This window comes from Amblyomma maculatum, chromosome 10 (assembly GCF_055883805.1).
Source record: "Amblyomma maculatum isolate TAMU_Amacu chromosome 10, ASM5588380v1, whole genome shotgun sequence".
Lineage (NCBI taxonomy): Eukaryota > Metazoa > Arthropoda > Arachnida > Ixodida > Ixodidae > Amblyomma > Amblyomma maculatum.
This window is the reverse complement of record NC_139353.1, coordinates 144558958-144583754: the sequence shown is the minus strand read 5'-3', so window position 1 is coordinate 144583754 and position 24797 is coordinate 144558958. Positions and strand designations below refer to the sequence as shown.

The following is a 24797-nucleotide window of genomic DNA, read 5'->3' as shown; positions in this document are numbered from 1 at the left end:
TGTTGGTCATCATTCCTCTCCACGTTTGTCATCATCACATGCGCGCTGCCCTTCACTGCTTTATCTGTTGTTTTCCAGAGGGCGGCCGAGCGGCGTGGTTGTTTCGACGTGCATTAGACGTGCATTTGTGTGTGCGCGTGGCTTGGTGACGAAATTATGCATCAGCTGTGACGGGGAGTGCCTCTAAAGCGCTCGACGCTCCCGTGGCGTGTGTATCGGGCGCGGAAAGTCGCGATCGACAAGTCGCGCCAGCCTCTCGTTGTGTAGTGCGCACTGTAAACTGTGCAACCATGTCTTCGGCCGCGTCGCCGACTCCGCTGCAGTTCGTGCCCTTCTCGTCGGCGATGGATGGCACTTTCTGGGGCGAGCTGAGCCGGCGAAAGTTGGTGCAGTACCGGCTCAGCGAGGGGCCCTTCGAGATCAGTGCCACGTACGGCTGCGGCTCGGCGGCGGGCCTTCCCGCCCTGGCAAACCTCGACATCGCGTCGTTCGGCCATGCCGGCGGCGGCCTCAGAATGCCAGGTTTGTCTTTTGCCCGGCCCTGAAAAGCAGCGCGCTATGCTTATTGCGATCTGTGGATGCGTAACAATTTCATTGCGAACGATCGCCCGTGGCAACCACTTGTTTTGAACGATTCGCTACGATCGCCCTTACCCATGAGGCTACAGGGTACGTGAGCAGCTTTTGCATTGGCATCGCGGTGTAGAGCAGCTGGAACATTCCAGGGAAGCCCGCAACATACCGCAAGCGTTGGCGAGTCTTTGACAGCACGTAATCTAATTACCTCCTCTCAGAGCGCTGGCTTCGGTTTCCCGTCCTTATCTTACGTAATTCACTTAACACAATAATTGACTTTTGCTTGCATTAAACTTCGTGCTGCTCGGCCGCAGGTCGTCCTTAGACCCTGGTCTTTGTCAAAAGCGGGCACAGACGAAGTCCACATGGCACCATGAACGCTTCAACTCTTCATTTTTGAGTCGCTTCACTCACCAGTTGTATGTGATGCGCTTGTTTACTGATTGGTTTCGCCCGTTTAAAAACACCATTGACAGTAATATAGCTTTGCATGTAAAGGGAATTAGAAGGCAAACAAACTTATGCTATTTTGCATTACTCAGCATTGATGTGGTGCTTCAGTTCCATACTGCAATATATCAGTGAACTTTCAAGTGATCAAGAAAGGTATTTCGTAATGTTCAGTTTGCAGAGTTGAAGCGCTTGTGATCAACTCGGGTGCACCCGCGATGCCCCTGCGCACTGCACTTGCTTTGAAGGAATGCTGGACACTCGATGCAGTTATTTTGAAGCACATAATTTGAGCCTTTGGGTCTTTCTGGCTCTGTTTATATGTCTGCCAGATAATGACACGTTTATCAGTTACCTAATTGGCTGTAAATAACCTTCCTTGCACTCAGTTCAATCTTGTGATATATTTGAAGTGATTAGCGAGTAGTATAGCCTTTGGAGTCTACGTTAAAAAACACTGGTTAACATTTTGCTTGTGAATATAGCTGGTGACCACACCAGCTGTCACTTCTAACTTATAAAAGCTCTGTTTTCTGCTAGTGTGATCTCTTTGTGATTAAAATGTGGTACCCTACCGATACGGGCCAACATTGCTTTGCCCTCTGTGCCTCTTTAAGCCCGGCCACCTGGTTGACTGACCAGTGAAAGTGACTGACCACTCAACGCTTAGGTGTTCTGCATTACATGCTTTGAATGACATGCAAAACTTGGCTGAACAATCCATCTTATGTCCAGGAGCATAACTTCTAGCAAATTCTTTAAATGTAGTGTAGAAACGAATTTGCGCGAGAGTGAAAAAAATATGGTTGGTGTTCTGGACATGTAAGTAATGGGTATTGATATTCTGATTTTGAAACAATTTGTTTTCAGCTTCAACACATTGATAAAAGCCCTATGTAGAGAACCAATTGCATTTATTGCTGTATGGGAAGCTAACACTTATCCGTTTTCATGCAATCCATGAAATTCTTATTTTGAAATTAATGAGCAGTTCGTTTATGTGCAACCTCTAGCTTAGATGAACAGCATTGTATTCCAAGTAAGCAACATGCTCTTGCTGTCTGCACGCATGTGCTTAGTTGACAACAAGAATGCGTTTTGTCATCTGTCATTGATTCCAGTCTGATGACATCAAGGTTCGCTTTTCCCTTTCTAACATACCCATTGCTTGCTTCACAAACACACCTTACCAATCACTTAAGGTCAGCTATACCAACATTAAGAGGGGAAAAAATCTTTCCATTGCCGCTCGTTTGACAGAGTAGGTGTTCAAGCATACCATTGGAAGAACCATTTCTTGGCAAAATGAACAAGATTTGTGCTCAAGCTTCATCTAACGTCAAGGCAGCATTAGTGAATGGAGGAACCTTTTCAATACCTTGAAGAGAATCTTCACAATGGGACACAGCATCTGCTATGGCCATAGCATGTGTGTATGTAGGCCACACTTTCACAGACTTCTTTTGTCAGTGTAATTAGATGCGAACTGAAAAAACTTGCACTCCAATTTTGGAAAAATATTGTGATTGTAGATTTGGACGCTGAGCTGTCTGGCAGTGAGCCTCTCTGTTGAGTGTAATGTGCGCAGCATGGGGAAATGCCATGCTGCGCGCATGCCACTTGACTTCTACATACCTTTCTCAGGGCTGAAAATAGGAATGCTGAAAGGGATTCTGATCAACTGGGACAGGGTGCTCACTGTTTTTACTCACGCTCTTCTCGGCATTAAAATTTAGTCTGTAGTATACTAAGCATGGTTACTAGAAAGTTGTTAGAGAAGACTGCTAATGTATTTATTTCAAAAACTATTGTGTAATTAGTTTGACAACGGTTATGGAGATGTATGTTTTGCCAGTGGGATTGACAGTTATTGTCCAGTTTACTGTTAGTCTGACAGCTGGTTTGCAAAATGAGAGCATCTTGTTCCTGGTGTTACTCATGCATCTGAAGCCATTTGCACAAAATTATTTTAATCTAGCTGGTATTTTGTGTATGTGTTACAAGTTCTAGATGAATAAATTTAGAATGTCTGCTCCTATTATCTGGCCACAAATTCATGGTGCAATGACAGTGCATACAGGGCATGATATTCATATAGAATTTTGGGTAGAGTTCTGCCTTTAATTTATATTGCCATGACTCAAAAGGTTGCAAGATGGGAGATATCATTACCAATCAGGGTGTAAATGTAGGTTTTCCCAGATTATGATGGGGCACCATTCTGAGGGGCAATCTTATCTATCAATCACAAGCTAGGAAACAGACCAAATAATCATGCAATCCTTTTGCAGGAGTGGGAAGTGTACCTTCTCTGTGCATAGTTATCGATATTTCGCATGAACCAAAACATTCAGGGTGCCTTGAAAGAAGTGCAGCTTTCTTAAAAGCTGTCACAGGTTTGTGGAGGCTCGAGCAAGTTTTTATTTTGCGCCATGAGCCGTAACATTGACAGAAAAATCTTACAAAACACTGTGGAATGAAGTGTGCAAATATTTAAGCAATTGATAAAAGAAAAAACTTGTACGGGAACATAACTGTGCCAGCAATGAAAAGAGGCTGTCTAGTTTTTAGAGTGTGTATCTAGAGTGACCTCTTGTTTCTTGAATGATGGACCCTTGGACACATACCAGTTTGCTTTGCCTCTGGTTTAGTGCCAAATGTTCGCACTTTCCATGGAAACAAAGCAAGCCAACATTCCCCATTTAGTCCATGCCTAGATCAAGCATGGACTAAGTGGGGAATATTGACTTGCTTTGTTTTTGGGTTGGCACCACATTTTTGTTGCTAATGTGAACCTCTTTACTGAGTCATAGGAAAAAATGGTAAGATGGGCATGCTCGTGTGGTACCAAAGCATTGGAAATGTAATAAAATGCCAAAATATGCCAAACATTTCTTCAAGCAGTCAAAACAGCATTCTCTTTGACCAGTAGATACAAGGTGTGATAGTGGACAGGACAAACGAAGAACAAACATGGCTCTTCTGCAACTGAAGTTTATTGCATGAACTCGCCTTTTATGACAAGTTGCAAGAATGGGAGCCGAGAACACAAACTCTCCGTCTTTCTGTCAGCATCCCAATTTTTTTTTTTTTACCCAGTATGCAGTTCATTTTGTTTTCTGGGATAACTTGAAAAAAGCCTTGGGGGGGGGGGGGGGGGGGGGTCGCCATCATGCAGTTATCACAGGTACCAACGTTGATATGATATCAGCGAACAAAGCTCAGTGTCATTCGGCATCTCTTGTCCACTGCATATAATGCTCACAGCCATGGTAGTGTGGACAGAAGACATCAAACAGCAAAATTATTTATCCACCACAGAGTTTGAACTGTGCGATCAAAGGCCCGATAAGCATGCACATTTTACCTCTATGTTCTATGCTTAGGAAGGAATGGATATGTCTCACTGTGGGCATGTTGGTTACTCACCATGAAATGATAAAGCACTGGGATAAAGCGAGGACAAAGAAGAGCCACAAACAAAACCACAAGAAGTGTAGCTGTCTAATTGTTTCTGAGTCTGTTCATGGTATAAGTTTCTTGCACTGTTTTAGATAATATAGCCAAGAATAGACTTGGAAAGCCTGTGACCAAGGCTGTGGCAATTTGCATTGTGCATTTCTGTTACAAAAAGATATATAGGCTGGCATGTGTTGTGAACTCACCTTATTGCAGCATTTCATAGTGGCAACCACGTGATGGGGCTGGTACTTTTTGAGAAGTCAAAAGCATCTCTCTTCTGCGTTATTCATTGTATGTAATGCTTGCTGTTAGTTGTTGTCGGTAGTGAGCTAAATTGGGAAAAAGTCAGCGCATGTACACAATGTCATGAAGACTTGTGACTACATCCACGCTGGTACCAGCACCTTCTACCATTTGCAGCACCGAAAAATGTTTCCATAATAGCTCTTTCATGATTTTTGTCAGTCAAAAAAAAAAAAAGGATTAGTTGTGGTTTAGCTTTGGTTAACCCTTGCCGAATTGCGAAAGCAATGGCAGAAGCTTCTTTTGCCTGCTACATTATTCCCCTATCACGCCCTATCAGTGTAAGGTGCTACATTATTGGGGACACGTAAGCTCATTTTTTAAGGGTATGACGTGAGAGCGTAAGCTACCAGCCCACATATAAAGTCACGCTTCAGCCAAGCCATATGAACGCGCCTGCGTGTCGTAGGGGTAACAAGAATGCAAACGATTCTGACAGGCTGATTCTGATATCACCCTCCAATATGAAAGGAGCGACCCGTGTTGGCAGCTCTTTTCCGTGTCATAGGGGCAACGTGAATTCAAATGTCATGGCAGGCTGATTTTTTTATGAGGATACTGTAGCTATGCCTCTTCATGGCGTAGCTGCAGCCACCGGAGGTCTCGCTTTAGCTGTCGTAGTATTGCTTTCGCAGTAAAAAGAAAAGATCATTTGCCTAGTGGTATTGCGCTAACAAAATCAGAGGGGTTAGATTGCTCACTGCAGATCACCATTGGTACTCTGTAGTGATGTCGTGTTTGTTAAGCCCAGACTAGGTAGGAAGTTGGATGTGACAGTGTGTAAGCTGAAATGAGATAGGAAATGGGGCCACACTGGATGCGTGAAGACAAAGTGGCATCTTTAAAAGCTGGAGTCCACGAGTGAACTGCACAAGAGTTGAAAATTTTCCCAGTATCCTTGTTTGTCTGCATTTGCACCGAGCATTTCTTTTCCACCCGTAGTCACACAATTAGAGCCACTTGGTATGTTTCGCGTCTACCTCACCTTGCCAGACATTTTATATCCTAAACGAGGCACACCAAGCCATGGTCTCTATTGAACCTGCGGTGCCTGCTCACAAGACGGCTTGTATGGTGACTTGCAGTGCCGTACATTTCTTCACACCATGGCACAGTCCCAAAAATATTTGTAATGGATCTCTAGGAAGTCTAGCCTAGCACAATGCAAGCTATTGTGCTTGCCAAATCATATCATGGGTAGCCATTAACTTCAGGATCTCATTGTCTTTTATTTCTCGCATTCTTTTGTATGCTGAGCAGAGACCGTCTGGACACCTAACTGGCTTCTGCGCTCAAATGACAGTTACGTTCTGGTTATTGAGCAGAGGGCTAAATGGTGGGTATACCATTAAGAGATAGGAAGTGTGCAGATCGGGTCAGAGAAATGACTCAAGTTACTGACATTCTAGTGGAAATCAAGAAGAAACGGGCACGGGCTGAACATGTAGCACGTAGAGAGGACTACCGATGGTCGTTTAGGTTAACAAATTGGATTTTAAGGGAAGGAAAGCGTAGCAGGGGCTGGCAGAAAGTTAGGTGGGTGAGTGGGGTTAAGAAATTCGCATGGGTCAAATGGATGCAGCTAGCACTGGACCGGGTTAAAAGAAGGAGTATGGGAGAGACCTCCGCCCTGCAGTGGGTATAGTCTGGCCGATGTTAAATATCAAGTGGAAGCTGGTTATGCATGGAAATATATGAAATATTTATCGCGGTCTCAGATTCTTTACATGGATATGTCAAAGAATACCCCAGTCAGTCAGTCTCGCATGACACCATGGTCACCGTGCTACTTCTTATTCTTTTTTCTTTTATTGCTCAGTGTCTGGCTAAAACTTCACTGTGTCTGAAAGTCTTGAATGTACTCTAAGCTGTTTGTTATTGCTCCTCGACGTTGCTTTATGCTTTGTTCATCTGGCAGTCTTATTTCTTTCTTTACGTTTATCAGATAAAACGCCCAGTCCATGCGTTGGATTAAGCCATGGACTACGATTCGAGGGGCTACATGGTTGTTTCATCTCGTTGTTGTTCTCCTTTACTTAACCTTTCGCTTTATGTTCACCACAGAGCACTGCTCCAGCGCTCTAGACAAGTGTGACCAACTCTGTATACCGATCAGTCAGCATCTGTTCTTTCTCTTTATTTTTATTTTTTTGTTTTTACTATGAGAGGACAGCGGGGGGAGGGGGCACTATAACTGAGTACTTCAATGACAATTTGTTTCTATTTGCTGTAGATGAGCCAATACACAAAGTTGTCTTATCAATACCTCATTTTCAATACCTCATTTTGTACTCGTCATCATATCTAGGCTGTTGAACATTACCTTAGTCTTCTGCATATTGATTTTTAAGCCTACCTTTCTGCTTTTTCTGTCTAGGTCATCAATCATTATTTGCAGTTCATCCCCCGAGTTACTTAGCAAGGCAATGTCATCAGCAAATCACAGATTACTGAGCCATTCTCCATCCACCCTTATCACTACTGCTCCCATTCCAAGTCTCTGAATACTTCCTCTAAGCAAGCTGTGAATAGTATTGGGGAGATCGTGTCTCCTTGCCTAACACCTTTCTTTGTGGGAATTTTTTTACTTTCTTTATGCAGAACTATGGTTGCTGTGCAGCCACTATAATATCTTCCAGCACTTTCACATACGGCTCGTCTGCTCCCTGATTTCGCAATGCCTGCATCACCGCCGAGGTTTCAACTGAGTCAAATGCTTTTTCGTAATGAATGAATACTATGTATAAGAGCTGGTTATATTCCGAGCATTTTTCTATCACCTGGTTGATGGTATGGGTATGATCGATAGTAGAGTAGAGTACTGTTTCCGAAAACCTGCTTGATCCTTTGCTTGATTGCAGTCTAAGGTTGTCCTGATTCTATTAGCGATTACCTTAGTAAATACCTTATACGTAACAGACAGTAAGCTGATTGGCCTGTAATTTTTAAGGTCCTTAGAGTCTCCTTTCTTATGAATGAGGATAATGTTTGCATTCTTCCATGTTTCCGGTGCCGTCGATAACACCAAGCTGTGTATACGGGATGGCCAGTTTTTCTAGCACGATATCCCCCCCGTCCTTTAACAAATCTGTAGTTATCTGATCCTCTTCAGCTGATTTCCCCCTTTTCATAGTTTCTAATGCTTTCTTGACCTCGTCCTTCATCACTGGTGGAACGTCTGACTGTTTTTTCCTACCGCCAATCTCATTACGGTCCTGACTACTTTGGCTACTGTGGAGATCTGTATAGAACTCCTCGGCTACTTTGACTATCTTGTCCATATTCGTGATGACGTTGCCCGCATTGTCCCTTATCACATACATTTGGTTTCTTCCTATGCCCAATTTCTTTTTTACCGCTTTAAGGCTTGCCCCATTCTTTACAGCATGCTCAATTTTCTCCATGTTATACTTCCTTATATCGGCCACCTTGCGCTTATTGATCAGCTTTGATATCTCGGCCAATTCTGTCTGGTCTGTTGGATTGGAAGCTTTCATACTCTGGCGTTTCTTAATCAAATTGTTTGTCTCCTTAGACAGCTTACCAGTATCCTCTAACTATCCAACCTCCTACTTCTACAGCGCACTCGGGAAGGAACAGCAGTTTACTTTAGGTAGCAAAGTACTGGAAGTAGTAGGTGAATATGTCTATTTAGGACAGGTAGTAACCGCAGATCCGAACCATGAAAAGGAAATAGCAAGAAGAATAAAATTGGGATGGAGCGCATTTGGTAAGCACTCGCAGATTATGACAAGCAGCATGCCGTTGTCGCTGAAGAGGAAAGTATACAACAATTGCATCTTACCTGTACTCACCAATGGGGCTGAAATGTGGAGGCTAATCAAGAGAGTTCTACTTAAGTTGAGGACAACTCAGAGGGCTATGGAACGAAAAATGGTAGGGGTAACATTAAGAGATAGAAGCGTGCAGAGTGGGTCAGAGAAATAACTCAAATTACCGACATTCTGGTGGAAGTTAAGAAGAAGAAATGGGCATGGGCAGGACATGTAGTGCGAAGAGAGGGTGACTGATGGTCGCTTAGGGTAACAAACTGGATTCCAAGGGAAGGAAAGCGTAGCAGGGGGCGGCAGAAAGTTAGGTGGGCGGATGAGGTTAAGAAATTCACAGGGGTCAAGTGGATGCAGCTAGCACAGAACTGGGTTAATTGGAGAAATATGGGAGGGGCCGTCGCCCTGCAGTGGGTATAGTCAGGCTGATGATGATGATCATCATATCCAGCCTGACTGCAGTCACTGCAGGGCAGAGGCCTTTTTCTCCCATATTACTCCAACTAAACCAGTCCTGCGCTAGCTGCATCAGCTTCCTTATCTCAACCGCCCATTTAACATCCTGCTATACTACACTGATGCGTTTGCCTTCTCTCAAAGCCTTAATCACCATCGACTATCTTGCCTTCCATTACATGCCCTGCCCATTTCTATTGGATATTTACTGCGATGTCTCTTATATTTTGCATTGGCTACACATTATTGTTGTTGCATATTTACTGGCATAGTAGATTTTAGTAAATTGTGCTGGAAAATATTTTCAAGGATACTTTTTTTCTTTTTCCATTCAGTACTTTAGTCCACAATTTAATAATACCAAGTCATGGGCCCAAATGTGGAAAGCGAAGTGAAACTTGTTTGGTTTCCTTATACGAAGTAAGCAAAACTGAGCTGGACACCAGGCAAAAGGTGCTATGTACACTTGACTAAGAGCTTCCCTCCCAAAAAACGACTGCGAGACAAGAAATGATCGTCGAATAAATGTAACTTCAAAGTGTACAATTTTTCATGCACAGGATCTGGGGAAACAGCACAGAGTGCTATAACACCGATGTTTGGGCCAGTTGGTAATGATCCATATTAAAACCCATCCTGTCGTGTGTGTTTTCTTCCTGTCGTTGTTTTATTCGTGCTGCGAATGGGTTTTAATATGGAACAGAGTGCTACTCAGAAATAACCTTTTGTGAGACAAGGCTTTGCTATTAGCTCGCAAGACGCAAAATTGAACAGGGGCAAAAAATAGACTCCAAGAATTGCGGGTAGTAGCCAAACGGCGGGGGTAGCAGTGAAGAAAAGAAAGAAAAAGAGAAAAATCAAAACGTTTAGTGAAAAGTACAAAGAATGAGTGTATAGTGCAGTTGCATAGACTATCAAGCCATACTCTCCAGAATGGATTAATTTGACAAGGTTTTGGACGAACGATATGCACCAGTGCATCTTATTTGTCGGTAGTACCCAAATCAGATGCAAGGCATCAAATATAGAGATTGACATTCGTGATGGTCTCGAGGGACTCGGCTCCTGGGGATTAAACATGAGCGGGTGACGATCAAAGCAAGTAAAAAAAAAAAAAGAGCCCTCCTCTGTGGACATGCTTGCTTACTGACTTGCTACTGCTAGGAGAACGTTCACGGAGAGAGTGTGTTAAACGTTCTATAATCATCGGTGCATCTAGCGCTTACACGTAGAGAGTGTTCAGTTAGCGGCTAACGTCTTCTCGAGGGAGCGTTGCTAAATCAGACGCGATAGCTTTGAAAAACAACTCGTATTGAAAATTAACTGTGTAAAAAGTTAAGCAAGCCGCACTATAATTTATACAGCTTGAGCGAGTTTGTGTTGCTGCAATAGCATGCGAAGTAACGCAATTTTAATCGATTATTCTTCTACAGTTATTAGTTACTTTTCTGGGGCAGTAATTTAACTCTGTAATCACTTACATTTGGAATAGAGTTATTGTAATCGGTTACTTATTTTCTGTGGCGTGTACAAGACTGTTGGGCGAGCGCCCCGTCCTTTTCGCTGCGGCAAGACAATGATAGCGCTCCGCAACACTCTCCGCTGTTGACGTCACTTGCGCTAGACGATGCAGTGTGCGTGAACTCGGGTGAATTCCTTACCGCGCTTTACCACACGGTGCGAAAGCTATAATATTACAGAACAAATTGTGGGTCCAGGACAGCGAAACTAAAATGACACCCATTACCCATTGCCACGCCCCCCCCCCCCCCCCCCCCTTTACGATCCAAAGAGGCGCGGGATCCCCTTTACGGTGACCCGTCGTCCCTCCATGAGGTTTTAGAACACATTCAAAAGTTAGGCCGGTCAACCCGTGAAGTATGTGTGTCGGTGTGTGATTGATTATAATACGAAAGCCTTTCTGGGCTCGTGGAGCGAAAATCTGTTCGTAGAGGCTGTGCGCGTGATCTGTGAGTCGCATCGTGCGCTGATGTGTCCCTCGCAAATCGGACCTGTTAGAAGGGAGATGAATAATGAAAACGATTGATGGCAGTAGGTAATGAATAAAAGTTATGAACAGACATTGATAGAGTCAGTTACTCTAATAATGATGATTAATATGACTAAAGATGACTTGTAATGACCAATATGTCAAACTACAACTTGTAAAGACCGCAACTGATTAGAAATTAGTAAAGATTATTAATAAGTGGTTATGACTACAATGACTAGGCATGACTCATGACTGCTAATGACTGCAAAACGACCAATGTGTCAAACGACGACTTGTATGACCGCCACTGATTGGAAATGAGTAACTATGCTTGGCTGATAGTGGTAATGACTACAATGGCTAGGCATATGACTCATCATGCCTACGAAACGACCACTATTCAAACGATGACTTGGAATGACTGACTACAAATGAGTAAAGTGACTAAGCATGGCACATGACTGCTAATGCCTACGATACAATCAATATGTCATATGCCGACTTGTAATGACCGCAACTGATAGGAAATTAATAAAAATGCTCAGCTCTGAGTGTTAACACTGGGCACGACTCAGCATGACTAGACACCATAGCATGACTACGAAACGACCAATGTGTCTAATGACGTCTTGAAATGACTCCAACTGATTGGAAATGAGTAAAAATGCTTATATATTAGTGGTAATGACTGCAGTGACTAGTAACGACTGATATGTCAAACAATGACTTGAATCACCGCAGCTGACTGGAACGAGTGAAAATGCTTAGCGATGAGTGATACTGATTACAATGAGTAGGCATAATTCATCATGACTACGAAACGACCAATAGGTCAGATGACGGCTTACGGTTACGATAAGATAAAAACGATAACAGGCAAACGACCAGACGCAAATGATAGGAAAAGAATTGTAGGCTTTCACAGTTCTCCTCTTCAACATCCATGAGACCCCCTTATTTTTTTATTTTTTTTTGCGGCGAATGTAAACAAGTGTTTACATTCAGTGTACCGCAGAGGCGCAGGAATACGCCTCGTCCATTTTGATTGTGGAGTTTCTCAAAAGCTACCATTCCTTTAAGTGAAATATCTAGCCGGCTGGTAAGAGATCGTTATTCAGTTGCGCGTAAAAACTTATACTGTGCACTTGCATGCGTCCAGTCGCATGCTCGTGTGCGGATCGATGTGCACCCCCACCCATTCTTTTTTAATTTTTATTGTTTGTATGAATGTACTTGAAATTTATCTGTGCATATTTATTAACTATCTTTTTAGCTGCCGTTGCGGTTCCCAGGAGACTGGTGCAGATTGGTATATAATGTTACATCGACTAGAATACCTGGCGCAACAGATTTGTTCTGTGTTCCCAACTAGTAACTTTCGGCCAGCATGAAAGCAATGTTCTGTGTCGTACTGATTTCTGACGCCAGATAATCTGCAAGCTTCTAGCAAATGGGTGTCACAAGGCAATGGAACTACATCAATGGTACCAGCTAGCAAACGAAAAATGCAATATCTTCTAAACCGCGTGAAGAACGATAATGTAGCAAACCTGATTTCTTTTTTTTTTTTCCCCGACAAAAATGGGCGAGACCAGTGCGTTACCGTTACTTTCTCTTCACTGGGAAACGGCGCTGCAAAAGAATGAAGGTCAGACAAGCAAACGCGCTTCACAAGGCAACCAGATGTCCCGCCTCACTTTGTTCCGCTTATACAAAGCGAGCCATTGTTTCTGAGTGTAATCAAGTAATCAAAATCCGCACCCCATCCTCGATGCAGCAGCGTCGACATGCGTAATTCCTCCCTGCGATCTTCGCAGGCATGCTCTTTCACACACACTCATTTTATAATGCAACACCACTGCGCTGCGCGTAGAGGCGATTCTGAGGGCCGGGGACTTGCGAGGCCAGGCGACCTGCAGTTTTCCACCAGCACACTTATTTTTTTCTTTTCCATCAATTGTTGGCCGTACGATATTCATACAGTCACTATTGGCACTGTTCTGAATAAACGTGTCAGAACTTTCCTGTTTGCTGTTCCAAGTGTACGAATGCGCTCATTCAACGTTCGGACAGCGGCCGGGCCCGGTGGTCTGGAAGGGAAATGGCGCGGTACTCTGAAAATTTTCAATTTCCAGTGACTCTAGATGTCCTGACAGTGCAGCGGTGGCGTAGCGGTAGAACATCCGCCTTGCATGCAATAGGGCCGGGGTTCGAATCCCGGTGCCGCGCAATTCTCTACCGGATGAAAAAAAAAAAAAAAAAAAAATCAGCGTATCGATGGAATTGCATAAACAGGTTTGGGGTGCGACCTGATGCCGGTGAACACCTCCGGCAACGCACTCCCTCACCAGAACAGGAGTTGGAACAGGGGCAGTAATTGGCCGCAACCTCCCATGATTAGTTCCATAAAACCCCGGCCCTCAGTCACCAGCGGCTGCGGAACAACTGGCCTAGGCTGCGCGGTGAGACCTGTGACGCAGCAGGGGGTGCTAAGAATGCCTGGCTCCGCTGGACAGGCCGCCATTGGAAACTGACCCTGACAACGTTTAATGCTAGAACCCTAGCTAGTGAAGCTAGTTTAGCATTGCTGTTAGAGGAACTAGAGGATATGAAATGGGATTTCATAGGGCTTAGTGAGGTTAGGAGGCCGAATGAGGCATATACTTTACTGAAGGATGAGCATATGTACTGTGTTATCGAGGTTTACCGGAAAGGCGAGAACTAGGAGTAGGTTTCCTTGTCAATAAATATATAGCGGGTAATATAAATGAATTCTATAGTATTAACGAGAGGGTGGCAGGCATCGTAATTAAGCTTAATAAGCGATATAAAATGAAGGTTGTACAGGCCTATGCGCCTACATGTAGTTATGATGACCAGGCAGTTGAAAGCTTCTACGAAGATGTAGACTCGGCAATGAGAAAAGTACAGACGCAGTACACTTTAATCGGCGATTTCAGTGCCAAGGTAGAGGAAAAGCAGGCAGGAGACCAGGCAGTGGGTGACTATGGCACTGGCAGAGCGTAATAACTTAATCATGAATACCTTGTTCAGCAAACAGAAGAACCGGAAATGGACATGGAAAAGTCCTAACGGCGAGACTAAAAATGAAATTGACTTCATACTGTGTTCAACCCCCGCCATTATAGCAAGATGTATAGAGGTAATCGGGAAAGTGCGATGCAGTGACCACAGGATTGTGAGGTCCCGAATTAGCCTAAATCTGAAGAAGGAACGTAACAGATCAGTAGGAAAGAAATCCATCAACGAATTAGCGGTGAGGGGGAGGGCAAAAGAGTTCAGGATCTCGCTACAGAATAGGTATTCAGCTCTTAACTGAGGATGGCGACATTACTCTAGAAGCAAGGAACAATAATTTCAGAGATATCATTACTGAGTGCGCTGTAGAAGTAGGCGGTAAGATAGTTGGAGAGGATACCGGTAAGCTGTCTAAGGAGACGAAAGATTTAATTAAGAAACGCCAGATTATGAAAGCTTCCAATCCAAGAGACCAGATAGACTTGGCCGAGATATCAAATCTAATTAATAAGCGCAAGGTGGCCGATATAAGGAAGTATAATATGGAGAAAATTGAGCATGCTGTAAAGAACGGAGGAAGCCTTAGAAATTGGGCATAGACAATTAAAACCCAGATGTATGCACTAAGGGACAAGGCGGGCAACGTCATCACGAATATGAGACAGGATAGTCAAAGTAGCCGAGGAGTTCTATACAGATATCTACAGTAGCCAAAGTAGTCAGGACCGTAATGAGATTGGCGGTAGGGAAAAACAGTCAGACGTTCCACCAGTGACGAAGGACGAGGTCAAGAAAGCATTAGAGACTATGAAAAGGGGAAATCAGCTGGAGAGGATCAGATAACCACAGATTTGTTGAAGGACGAGGGAGGGGATATCGTGCTAGTACAACTGGCCACCCTGTATCCGCAGTACCTGGTGTCATCGATGCTACCGGAACCATGGAAGATTGCAAACATTATCCTCATTCATAAGAAAGGAGACGCTAAGGACCTTAAAAATTACAGACCGATCAGCTTACTGTTTGTTACGTATAAGGAATTTACTAAGGTAATCGCTAATAGAATCAGGACGACCTTAGACTGCAATCAAGCAAATGATCAAGCAGCTACTATCGATCATATCCATACCATCAATCAGGTGATAGAAAAATGCTCGGAATATAGCCAGCCCTTATACATAGCATTCATTGATTACGAAAAAGCATTTGACTCAGTAGAAACCTCGGCGGTGATGCAAGCATTGCGAAATCAGGGAGTAGACGAGCCGTACGTGAAAGTGTTGGAAGATATATATAGTGGCTGCACAGCAATCATAGTTCTGCATAAGGTAACAAAATTCCCATAAAGAAAGGTGTTAGGCAAGGAGACACGATTTCCCCAGTACTGTTCACAGCTTGCTTAGAGGAAGTATTCAGAGACTTCGAGCAGGAAAGTAGTAAGGTAGGCTTGAAAATCAATATGCAGAAAAGACTAAGGTAATGTTCAACAGCCTCAGAAAGGACCAGCAGTTTATGTTAGGTAGCGAAGCACTGGAAGTAGTAGGCGAATATGTCTACTTAGGTTGGCTGGTTTGTGGGGTTTACCGTCCCAAAGCGGCTCAGGCTATTAGAGACACCGTAGTGGAGGACGCCGGAAATTACGACCACCTGGAGTTATTTAACGTGCACTGACATCGCACAGCACACGGGCACCTTGCTTTTCGCCTCCATCGAAAAGCGGCCGCCGAGGCCGGGATTCGATCCCGCCTCCTTGGGAACAGTAGTCGAGCGCCGTAACCACTGTGCCACCTCGGCGGGGACAGGTATACTCCTTTTAATACATCAAGTGCAACACTGCTAACACTGCCAGAGCTACAGCTCTTGTTCGCGCTCTCTGCATCCGCGATGAAAAATAGTACCTGCTCTTGACGAGAGAAAATAATAGTTGCTTTGTCTGCAAGCTTAATACATCTTACATTTGCCATCAACTTCATAAAAAGCCCTTTTTTTAGGGAGAAAGGGTCGGATTCGGTGAATTTGTATGTTTTTATGTCATTTTTGTTCTTGCCGCGTTTTCGCAGCCCCGCAACCTTGTCAGCTGTGCCACTAGATGCTGCTGGCTGTGCCCTCCGCACTGCGAAGATGTCTAGGCATGCGAAGCAAGTTATTGCAAACGTGTATGCTCGGAATAGAGCCCGTTTCCGCAGAAACCACTCGATCACAGAACGAGCGCGTAGTGATACGCCTCCAGTTTTTTTTCTTGCGGACTACTTACGTAGCTTTCGCTGCGTTGCACCTGATGTATGAAACGGAGTATAGTAACCGCAGATCCGAACCATGAAGGGGAAATAACAAGAAGAATAAGATTGGGATGGAGCGCATTTGGTAAGCACTCGCAGATTATGACAAGCAGCATGCCGATGTCGCTGAAGAGGAAAGTATACAACAGTTGCATCTTACCTGTACTCACCTATGGGGCTGAAACGTGGAGGCTAACCAAGAGGGTTCTACTTAAGTTGAGGACAGCCCAGAGGGCTACGGAACGAAAAATGGTAGGGGTAAGATTAAGAGATAGGAAGCGTGCAGAGAGGGTAAGAGAAATAACTCAAGTTACCGACATTCTAGTGGAAATTAAGGAGAAGAAATGGACATGGGCAGGACATGTAGTGCGAAGAAAGGATAACCGATGGTCGCTTAGGGTAAAAAACTAGATTCCAAGGGACGGAAAGCGTAGCAGGGGCGGCAGAAAGTTAGGTGGGCGGATGAGGCTCGGATGAGTTCGCAGGGGTCAAGTGGATGCAGCTAGCCGGGTTAATTGGAGGCATATGGGAGAGGCCTTCGCCCTGCAGTGGGTATAGTAAGGCTGATTATGATGATGAGATATCGTGACACTACCCCCCTCTCATCCATGCTTCGAAGGGCCGCTTCTGTCCCTATTTTGTTGCGCTCGCTGGCTTGGTACTACTTCGTCTCAGATTTCGCTCGTCGAGGGCTGGGTACTGTCTATGGTCGCAATAATAGAGCTGTATTTCGCGGAAATCGATCCCGCCTCTGTCCCAGCATCCATGGTGAGGGGGGGGGAGGAGGGGGGGGGGGTTCGTTGAGCTGGGACAAGAGAGAGAGGAACCGGAGTGATTTCACTATTTTTGAAGCGGTAGCTTCATTACTAGAGTTCTCGGGCTCTGTTCTGCGTGTGCGGCCCGTGACCTCCAAAGCTCAGCCAAGGTCAAGCCTTCAATTATAAGTTTTGAGAACCACTGGATGTGGTCAAAGCCATTGCATATGTTAAGGTCAAGCCGGGGACGTCATGGCCACATCAAGGTCAACCAGAATCTGGTCACATGATTAGACTCTTGGACTCGTTGAGCAGCCTAAACGCGCCGTTTATGCGATAGGGCGTGACGTCACGCCATCCTACACCGAGTACATGACGGCGCCAGCGCGCCTACGAATAAGTCTACATGCGGTGTTTACGTGCTAGGCCGTGACGTCACGGCCTCCTGAACCGATTACAAAACTGAAGTAGCGCCGCGCACCTGGCACGAAGTCCATATGTGGTGTTCACGTTCTATACGATGCTGAACAAGTGTGTCGCTGCACAGCCCCTCGTCTGATAATCCAGGCATCATTGCGATTGGCCAGGAGCGTCTACGAGAAGTTCGTGAACAGAAAAGGGCTATGAAAGCAGTCCGGGGGAGCGGGAAGAACTAAAGTCCCTTGATAAAACGAAAGTAGCGACTTTCTGTGAACTTTGCCGCCGCTCCGCGCACCCTCGCAGATCCTCCTCTCTCAACTCTTCTATCGGCGCTCTTCTCAACGGTGATTGGCTCCGCGGGCCGTCGCCGGGAAAAGCGCACGAAAAGTTCGCTCTTTTTGTGTTTTCATTTTTAGCCGGCGCCATTTTTTAGGCAGCCGCTGTTTGTAGGAGCGAGCTCCCTAGCATTCCGCGCTTGCACTTCGCGCTATTCGCGCTGTTTTAATGCAGCGCTATACCGAGCTGCGGCATATTTATTTGCACAAGCTGTCGTGAAAAAGGCTTAATTTTTTTCGCAATTCCGAGCGGAAAGAAGGCCACCATTCGAATAAAAAAGTGGTTCAACAACATCGGCCGCAAGCACTTCACCCCGACGAAGACTAGTCACCTCTGCTGCTTCTGCGACGTACTGTGCATTTGTTCCAAGCGACATGAAACTGCTTGCAAGCGCATCACAAAGCTGATAATCTCACTTAATTCACTGATAATTTTGCGCCGTTATGCGCGTTATTGTTTTGACTTCATGGTTCCGCTCAACGTGCTATATAATAGCGAAAGCTGATGCACACAATAGCCGCTTTAATGTCTGAACTAAAGGTCTCGCTTTTCAGCGCTAACGCGTGCAATGAAGGAGATTGTTTATTCATTAATAAGTTTATGTCGCAGGAGAGTGTAGAGGACTCTTTCGCAGAACTTGTCCACATAGTGTATATATATCCGCACATCAAAATTTTGTCTCTTTAGACCCTCGAAATTAGACCTCGTCCTAATCTGGCGAAAATTGATGTCCTACCTAATTTGAATATTTACTGGTTACGTCCAAATTTCGGTGGGCCTCCCTCAGAATGTAGCCCCAGAAACCCCTTAAATTTGACCACTTCAAAAGGTGGCAAAATTAATGACCAACCTCATTTGCGTAGTGCGAATTCAGGGATTACCTCCAAACTTAGGTGGGCCATTGCCAAAATTTAGCTCTCTGGACCCCCGAAGTTTGACCTCGTCCGATTTGACCAAAATTGGTGCCCAACCTAATTTGCGTATGACGGATTGAGTGGTGGCCCCCAAACCTAGGTGGCCTATTCCCAAAAGTTAGCTCTCTGGACCCCCGAAATTTGTCCTCGCCTGAATTGGACCAAAATTGGTGTCCGACCTATTTGAGTATGGGAAATTCAGTGGTAATCTACCAATCTAGGAGGGCCACCCCCGAAATGTGGCCCTCTGAATCCCCAAAATTTGACCTGGTCCGAGTCTGACCGGAAATTGGTGTCTATAACCTAATTTGCGTATGGCCAACTCAGTCTTGATTTCCAAATTTAGGTGGGCCTCCTTAATTATTTGCCTAGTTGACGGGCGTCATGTCCATTTTCGTAGCGTAGATTAGCCGTCGGCCTTGGACCTGAGAGCTCTAGTGTGTACAAAGAAACAATACTGTTTGGTCTTGAGTTGACATAGCAGTATTTTGTACGTGCGCACCCTGTCGCAGTTATCGACATAAGGCCTGTATTTCTTCCACATTTTGCCACTAAAGAGTTGAAAGCGTTGTAGGTCACGTTTCTTTAGTCTAGTCAAAGCAAAAGAAAACGAAAATATTGGTCATACTAAAATTAGAGTTGACACCAATGTGGATGAACTTCAGACAAGGTGAAGTATCGCTGGTTGACTGGCCAAATTTTGGGGTACGGATGACGAGAAATCGGTGCCCTGATCTTGGCTCTCGGTTTCGGCTCGACGTCACTTCAAGGCTGCCGACAGCAGGAGCTAGATCCGTTTCATTCTTAACAGAAAAAAGTTGATATTCGATCGTTTTCAAGCAGCCGCGAAAATTTTTAACTACGAAAACAACTAAGCAGCTGCATGTGCACTGCGCGGTACCAACCTTTAGGATGACCATCAAAGCATTTGTTCCAGCCTCTTGCTAGCAACTATCGCATTAATGAAACTCCGCTCGTTAACAACTGCATAAACTTTACTTCCGCTAAAATTAGTTTGAGGTGAAAATACATTTAACTCAGCATTGGTATGCTGAGAATATTCAGGAATGTTCAAATATATAGTAAATATTATGCTTAATCTATTATGGCGGGTTGAGACACACGGTAATGAAAAGTCAAAAGGAATGTGAGGTGTATGCAGCAAGCGGTTTTTGTTCATGCGGCAAGCGCTCGTAATTTGAACTTTCATTGCGTGTACGAGACGCTAATTTATGTGGCTCGCGGTACAGTCAAGCAATTCGCATGTCTTATTCGTGTCTTTATTCGATAACAGAGCGTGGAAAACGCGCAAACTTAAGAGCGCGCGTGCCAGCCAATTTCCTTGACGGCGAAGGAGCGCTGCCCAAAAAAGCGTGCCGTGTGCAGCGCGCGCAGGCGGCGGGCGAGGATATTCGAGGAGGAAAGTGCCGGAGTGGAGGAGAGTGTCGCTACTTTCAAATTATCGAGGGACTTTAGGAAGAACGTCTCGCGGACGCCGCGCGGCTGAATTAGTCGGCGCTGGTGTACCATGGTTTAGCCTTGTAAATACCAAATAAACGCTCAACGAACAGCATAACAAGATTTTGGCAGGCTACCGCGTCTCACTCGGTTTAACCAAAGCTTAACCACCGTTACTTTTTTGCTTGCTTGACCCGCATTGCTGTCTAGATTTCAATGCGATGAGCTAGCAAGGTGGGGTATAAACAAATCTCAATTACTTTTCAGCTATAATTTCTCGTTCTTGTTTTTCGGAAGGTTCTCGGAAGGTAAGCGCTCGCGCCGCCGAATGGGCCGTCTCGTTGTGATTCAGTGAGGATGCACAATCTCCCGCGTGCGCTGGGAACCACTTGATGCAGATAGTGTTGCCGTGGTCTTGGAGCTGGAGCTTACTGGTGATGGCACTGTCACGGCCCTTGTTTGGAGAGCATGGCACAAAACTGATGGAGTGGTAAGTGTACGTAGTGCCGTTATTGGTAAGCAACTCTTGAAAGTTGTTTTGTTGTCTTGTAGGGTATGAGTAGTTCTGGCTATGAGGACATTATATAGGGGCTCCGGATAATTTCGACTACCTGGCACTGTTTAAAACGCGCACTCATAGTGCACAGGCGCCTAGCGTTTTTCCTCCATCGAAACGCGGCCTCCGCAGCCAGGATCGGGCCCGGGTATCCTTACTCAGTAGTTGAGTGCGTAAATGTGCGTGAGATAGAACTCATTTTGGAATTTCGAGACACCACAAACTTTAAAAATTACTGAGCTATCATATACTGTGTGGTGGCTTTCACTTGTCTCAGTTTTGTATCGGCCTTTATGCGTAGTTCGAGCAGTCTTCCGTAACCACTCGTTGTTAAGTGTGCCCTCTGTGACCAGCAGCGACTTGTCAACCAACTTGGCGTGTTTCAGGCTGACCTGTGCTTGGGAATGCGCGCTGCCTCTTTTTCGCAGATTCCTGTCCGCTGCAGGGCCTCCTCTACTTGCCCAACAGCATGGCCGACATGAAGAAGATGGACAAGGCCGAAGTGATGCGCGCCTCGGCCGAGCGCGTCTGGCAGGCCGTGCGCGACGGGCGAGCCGTCAAGGACCCGAGCCTGCTCAATCGCTTCCTGGCGCTCATCTACGTGGACCTGAAGAAGTACACCTTCTGCTACTGGTTCGGCTTTCCGGCGGCGCGCCTGCCTGAAGAGGTGACAGTCACGCAGCCGCTCGGGCGCCTGGACGACATCTTCGAAGATGAACGGTTGAGGCAGCTAAATGTCGCCTACGCTGCCCTGGACTCGCCCGAGAAGCGGGCAGCGTTCCTCGTGGTCCCGGGGTTAGGAGGCCTCGAGATTCGTCCTCTGGAGGAGGTGCCCGCCCTTATCGGTTCCAAGTTCTATCTAGCCTTCTCCGACCCGGCGACGTCGACCAGTCACCCGGGTTGGCCGCTGAGGAACCTCCTGGCCCTTGTCGTCCACCACTGGGGCCGCCTGTTGTCCGAATGCGACGTCCTCTGCTACCGGCGTGAAGCTCGCCACGGCCGCGTGCAGAGTGGTCACAGCCTGGTGTTTTCCGTGCACCTGGGCGGAAACTTTGTCATCGCGGACGGCGACGACAGCATGCCCGGGTTCGTCGGCTGGGAGCGCAACGCGGCGGGGCAGCTCGGACCGCGGACCGTCAACCTCAGTGCAAGTTTGGACCCTGCCCGACTCATGGAGAACGCGCTCGAGTTGAACCTACAGCTGATGCGTTGGAGGCTGGCGCCCACGCTCGACCTGGAGACCGTGGCGTCAACCAGGTGCCTCTTGTTGGGCGCCGGCACACTCGGCTGTAGCGTGGCCCGCTGCCTGGTGAGCTGGGGCGTGCGGACGGTCACGTTCGTCGACAACAGCGTCGTGTCGTACTCGAATCCCGCGCGACAATCACTGTACACTGAGCGCGACTGCCGGGATGGAGGACGGCACAAGTGCGACGCCGCTGCCGACGCACTGCGAGCCGTTTCGCCCGCCGTGTCTGCCCGGGGCGAGAACCTAACGGTGCCTATGGCGGGCCACAGTGTCCCGGACCGTGCGGAAGCTCAGGTCCGAGCCGACGTCGAGAAACTGGAGGCGCTCATTGCCGAGCACGACGCCATCTTCCTGCTGCTGGATACGAGGGAAGCCCGATGGCTGCCAACACTCATAGCGGCCGCGCAGCGCAAGATCGTCATCAACGCAGCGCTTGGGTTCGACACATTCCTTGTGATGCGACATGGCGTCTCAGGTGAGGTCGGACCGGGCGACGCCGAGAAATTGGGCTGTTACTTCTGCAACGACGTTGTCGGGCCTGCAGACTCGACGCGCGACCGCACTCTTGACCAGCAGTGCACCGTGACGCGTCCTGGTGTTGGCATGATGGCCGGGGCTTTAGCTGTGGAACTCCTGGTGGGTCTTCTTCAGAGTCCTCTCAAGGGGCGATGCCCTGCTTTTGGGGCATCGCCAGGTGGCACCGGCGACAACGAAACAGGGGCTGCCGAGAACCCACTGGGACCAGTGCCGCACCAAATTCGTGGTTTCTTGGCTCGGCACATGTACATGACACCGGCGTGCATGGCCTTCCCCATGTGCACGGCCTGCTCACAGCCCGTGCTTGAGGAATACACTAGTCGTGGTTGGGAGTTTGTGCTTCAGGTGCTCAATGATGCCGCCTATTTGGAAAGACTGACAGGACTCAGTAAATTACATGAGGAAACGGACCTTGATCAAGTCTGGGCTCTCAGTGACAGCGAGGAAAGCAGTTCTTGAACTGCTGAACTTGCATTGTGAAACATGCTCCATTATCTGTCATTTTTCCATTTCTGTAACGGCAGCACAGGTTCATTGGCCCATCTGCACTCAAATTTATGCTGAAGTGCATACTTCATGCTTAAGAGATTATATGATGTCATTGAAATGCAGTGATGGGTAGACATTCTTGCAGCAATACATAGTAGCCATTGCAGGTTTTCTGCCGTCATGTGTCTGAAATATATTCAATTTAAATCCTATTAATCCTTCCTTTTGTGACAATACAATGCATGCTCCAGCACAACATTACTAGATCCTTGTAACGTTGGCTCAAGCTGTTGTATATGTATGTGCCTGCCATATAAATCCTGCCTGAGGTGTAACGTCGAACCCGGATATATCAAACTCGAAGGGGATCGTGAAATAGTTCGATATATTGATGATTCGATATACAGAAATCGTCTTGAGATGCCGCTTGCGATCGTGAAAATGATACCGTATTATTAGCTTAATCAACCCTTCACGTAGAACCCACATTCCACTTTTACCCCCGAGAACCGGCCTTGAGGCCGGTTCACATGCAAGCGATTGAGCGAGCTCAGCAGCAGCGACAGAGCAAAAAATGTCCAACTTATTGGAAGTGCGACGCTCGAGCCGCCACGACAACTCAAAACAGGTTTTTGCGTCGCCGCGGCAGAAATCGCGAGCATTTCCGCTTGCATGCGAACAGCCAGTCGGTGGCGCGTCTCTCCGTTTCGGCCGCAGCTCATTTGTTGGCAGCGCTAGGGTCCCTAGAAATATGCTGCGCAGCGAGCACGTCACAGCTCCTGTGATGGCGGGGAGCAAACTTGGCTATGCAGAGTGCCCTGGTGGCTTGATTGCACAAGCCTTGTTCGATTTATCACGCCGCGCTTGGGGCGGGCGTATAGTCCACTGCCCACAAAATCACTGGAAAGTGTGACAGCTGCAAATGTCGTTTGAAGCTAACAAGGCTAAAAACCGGCGTCATGATCGCAGCAGACCGCGTGCTTTCGTTGATTCATGGATGCAAGGATGGACGGCTCTCGAAAAAAGAAAAAAAATCTGCCGTTTCTTAACGTCCGCAGCCATTACAGCTTACGCACGTTCAGAGCGACGACGCGAGACGCGCACGCAGGTCAGCTGCCGAGCGCCGGGGATTCACAAGACGTCTCAATACACTAAATGCAAATGAGATATATTGTGTTGTGCCATGTGGTGCCATTCCTTTGCCACAGTATTTAATTCTAGTGTTTAATGTTCAATACATTGGTGTGTGTGTGTGTGTACCTTTTTGTGCATATTTATGGATGATGAAGTTGTGCTTGTTTATTCACGTGTGTCGTCTTTTTACAGAACTTGTATGGGTTAGAATCTACAGTAGAGACGATGAGCTTGAAGGAAATGCCTGTGTTAACATTTCAATGCTCCAGAGTTGATATTCCATATTTGACAATGTAACAAATACTCAATCTGTTTCATCACTGCTGTGCAATGCTTAGCATGAGACTGTCAGTTCTTGTTTGAAGGTCAGTTTTGTGTGGCCCAGTGGCATCTCATTGCATGTGTGCCACATAGTTCCTAGCATAAAAAAGAAAATTCTTCCAAACTACCGCTGGGGAAGAGGAGAGAAAAGCTTGCACTGATGTCACTACAGAACAGTTAGAAATGGAATGTATGTTTTAAACCTCTAGAACATTGATAAGCTGTTTAGAACAGCTTAAATCCAACACTTATAAGCTGATCACGAATTGCTCTAGCTCAGAAACA

At 46.2% G+C, this 24797-nt stretch overlaps 1 protein-coding gene across 1 annotated transcript; it reads left to right on the top strand.

Moving 5' to 3' along the window:
• Atg7 (Autophagy-related 7) lies at positions 1-24797 on the top strand. Its single transcript, XM_084580520.1, has 2 exons — positions 1-522; positions 21214-24797. The coding sequence occupies exons 1-2, from the start codon at positions 291-293 to the stop codon at positions 23025-23027; spliced, it is 2046 nt and encodes a 681-aa protein (XP_084436646.1). The 5' UTR covers positions 1-290; the 3' UTR covers positions 23028-24797.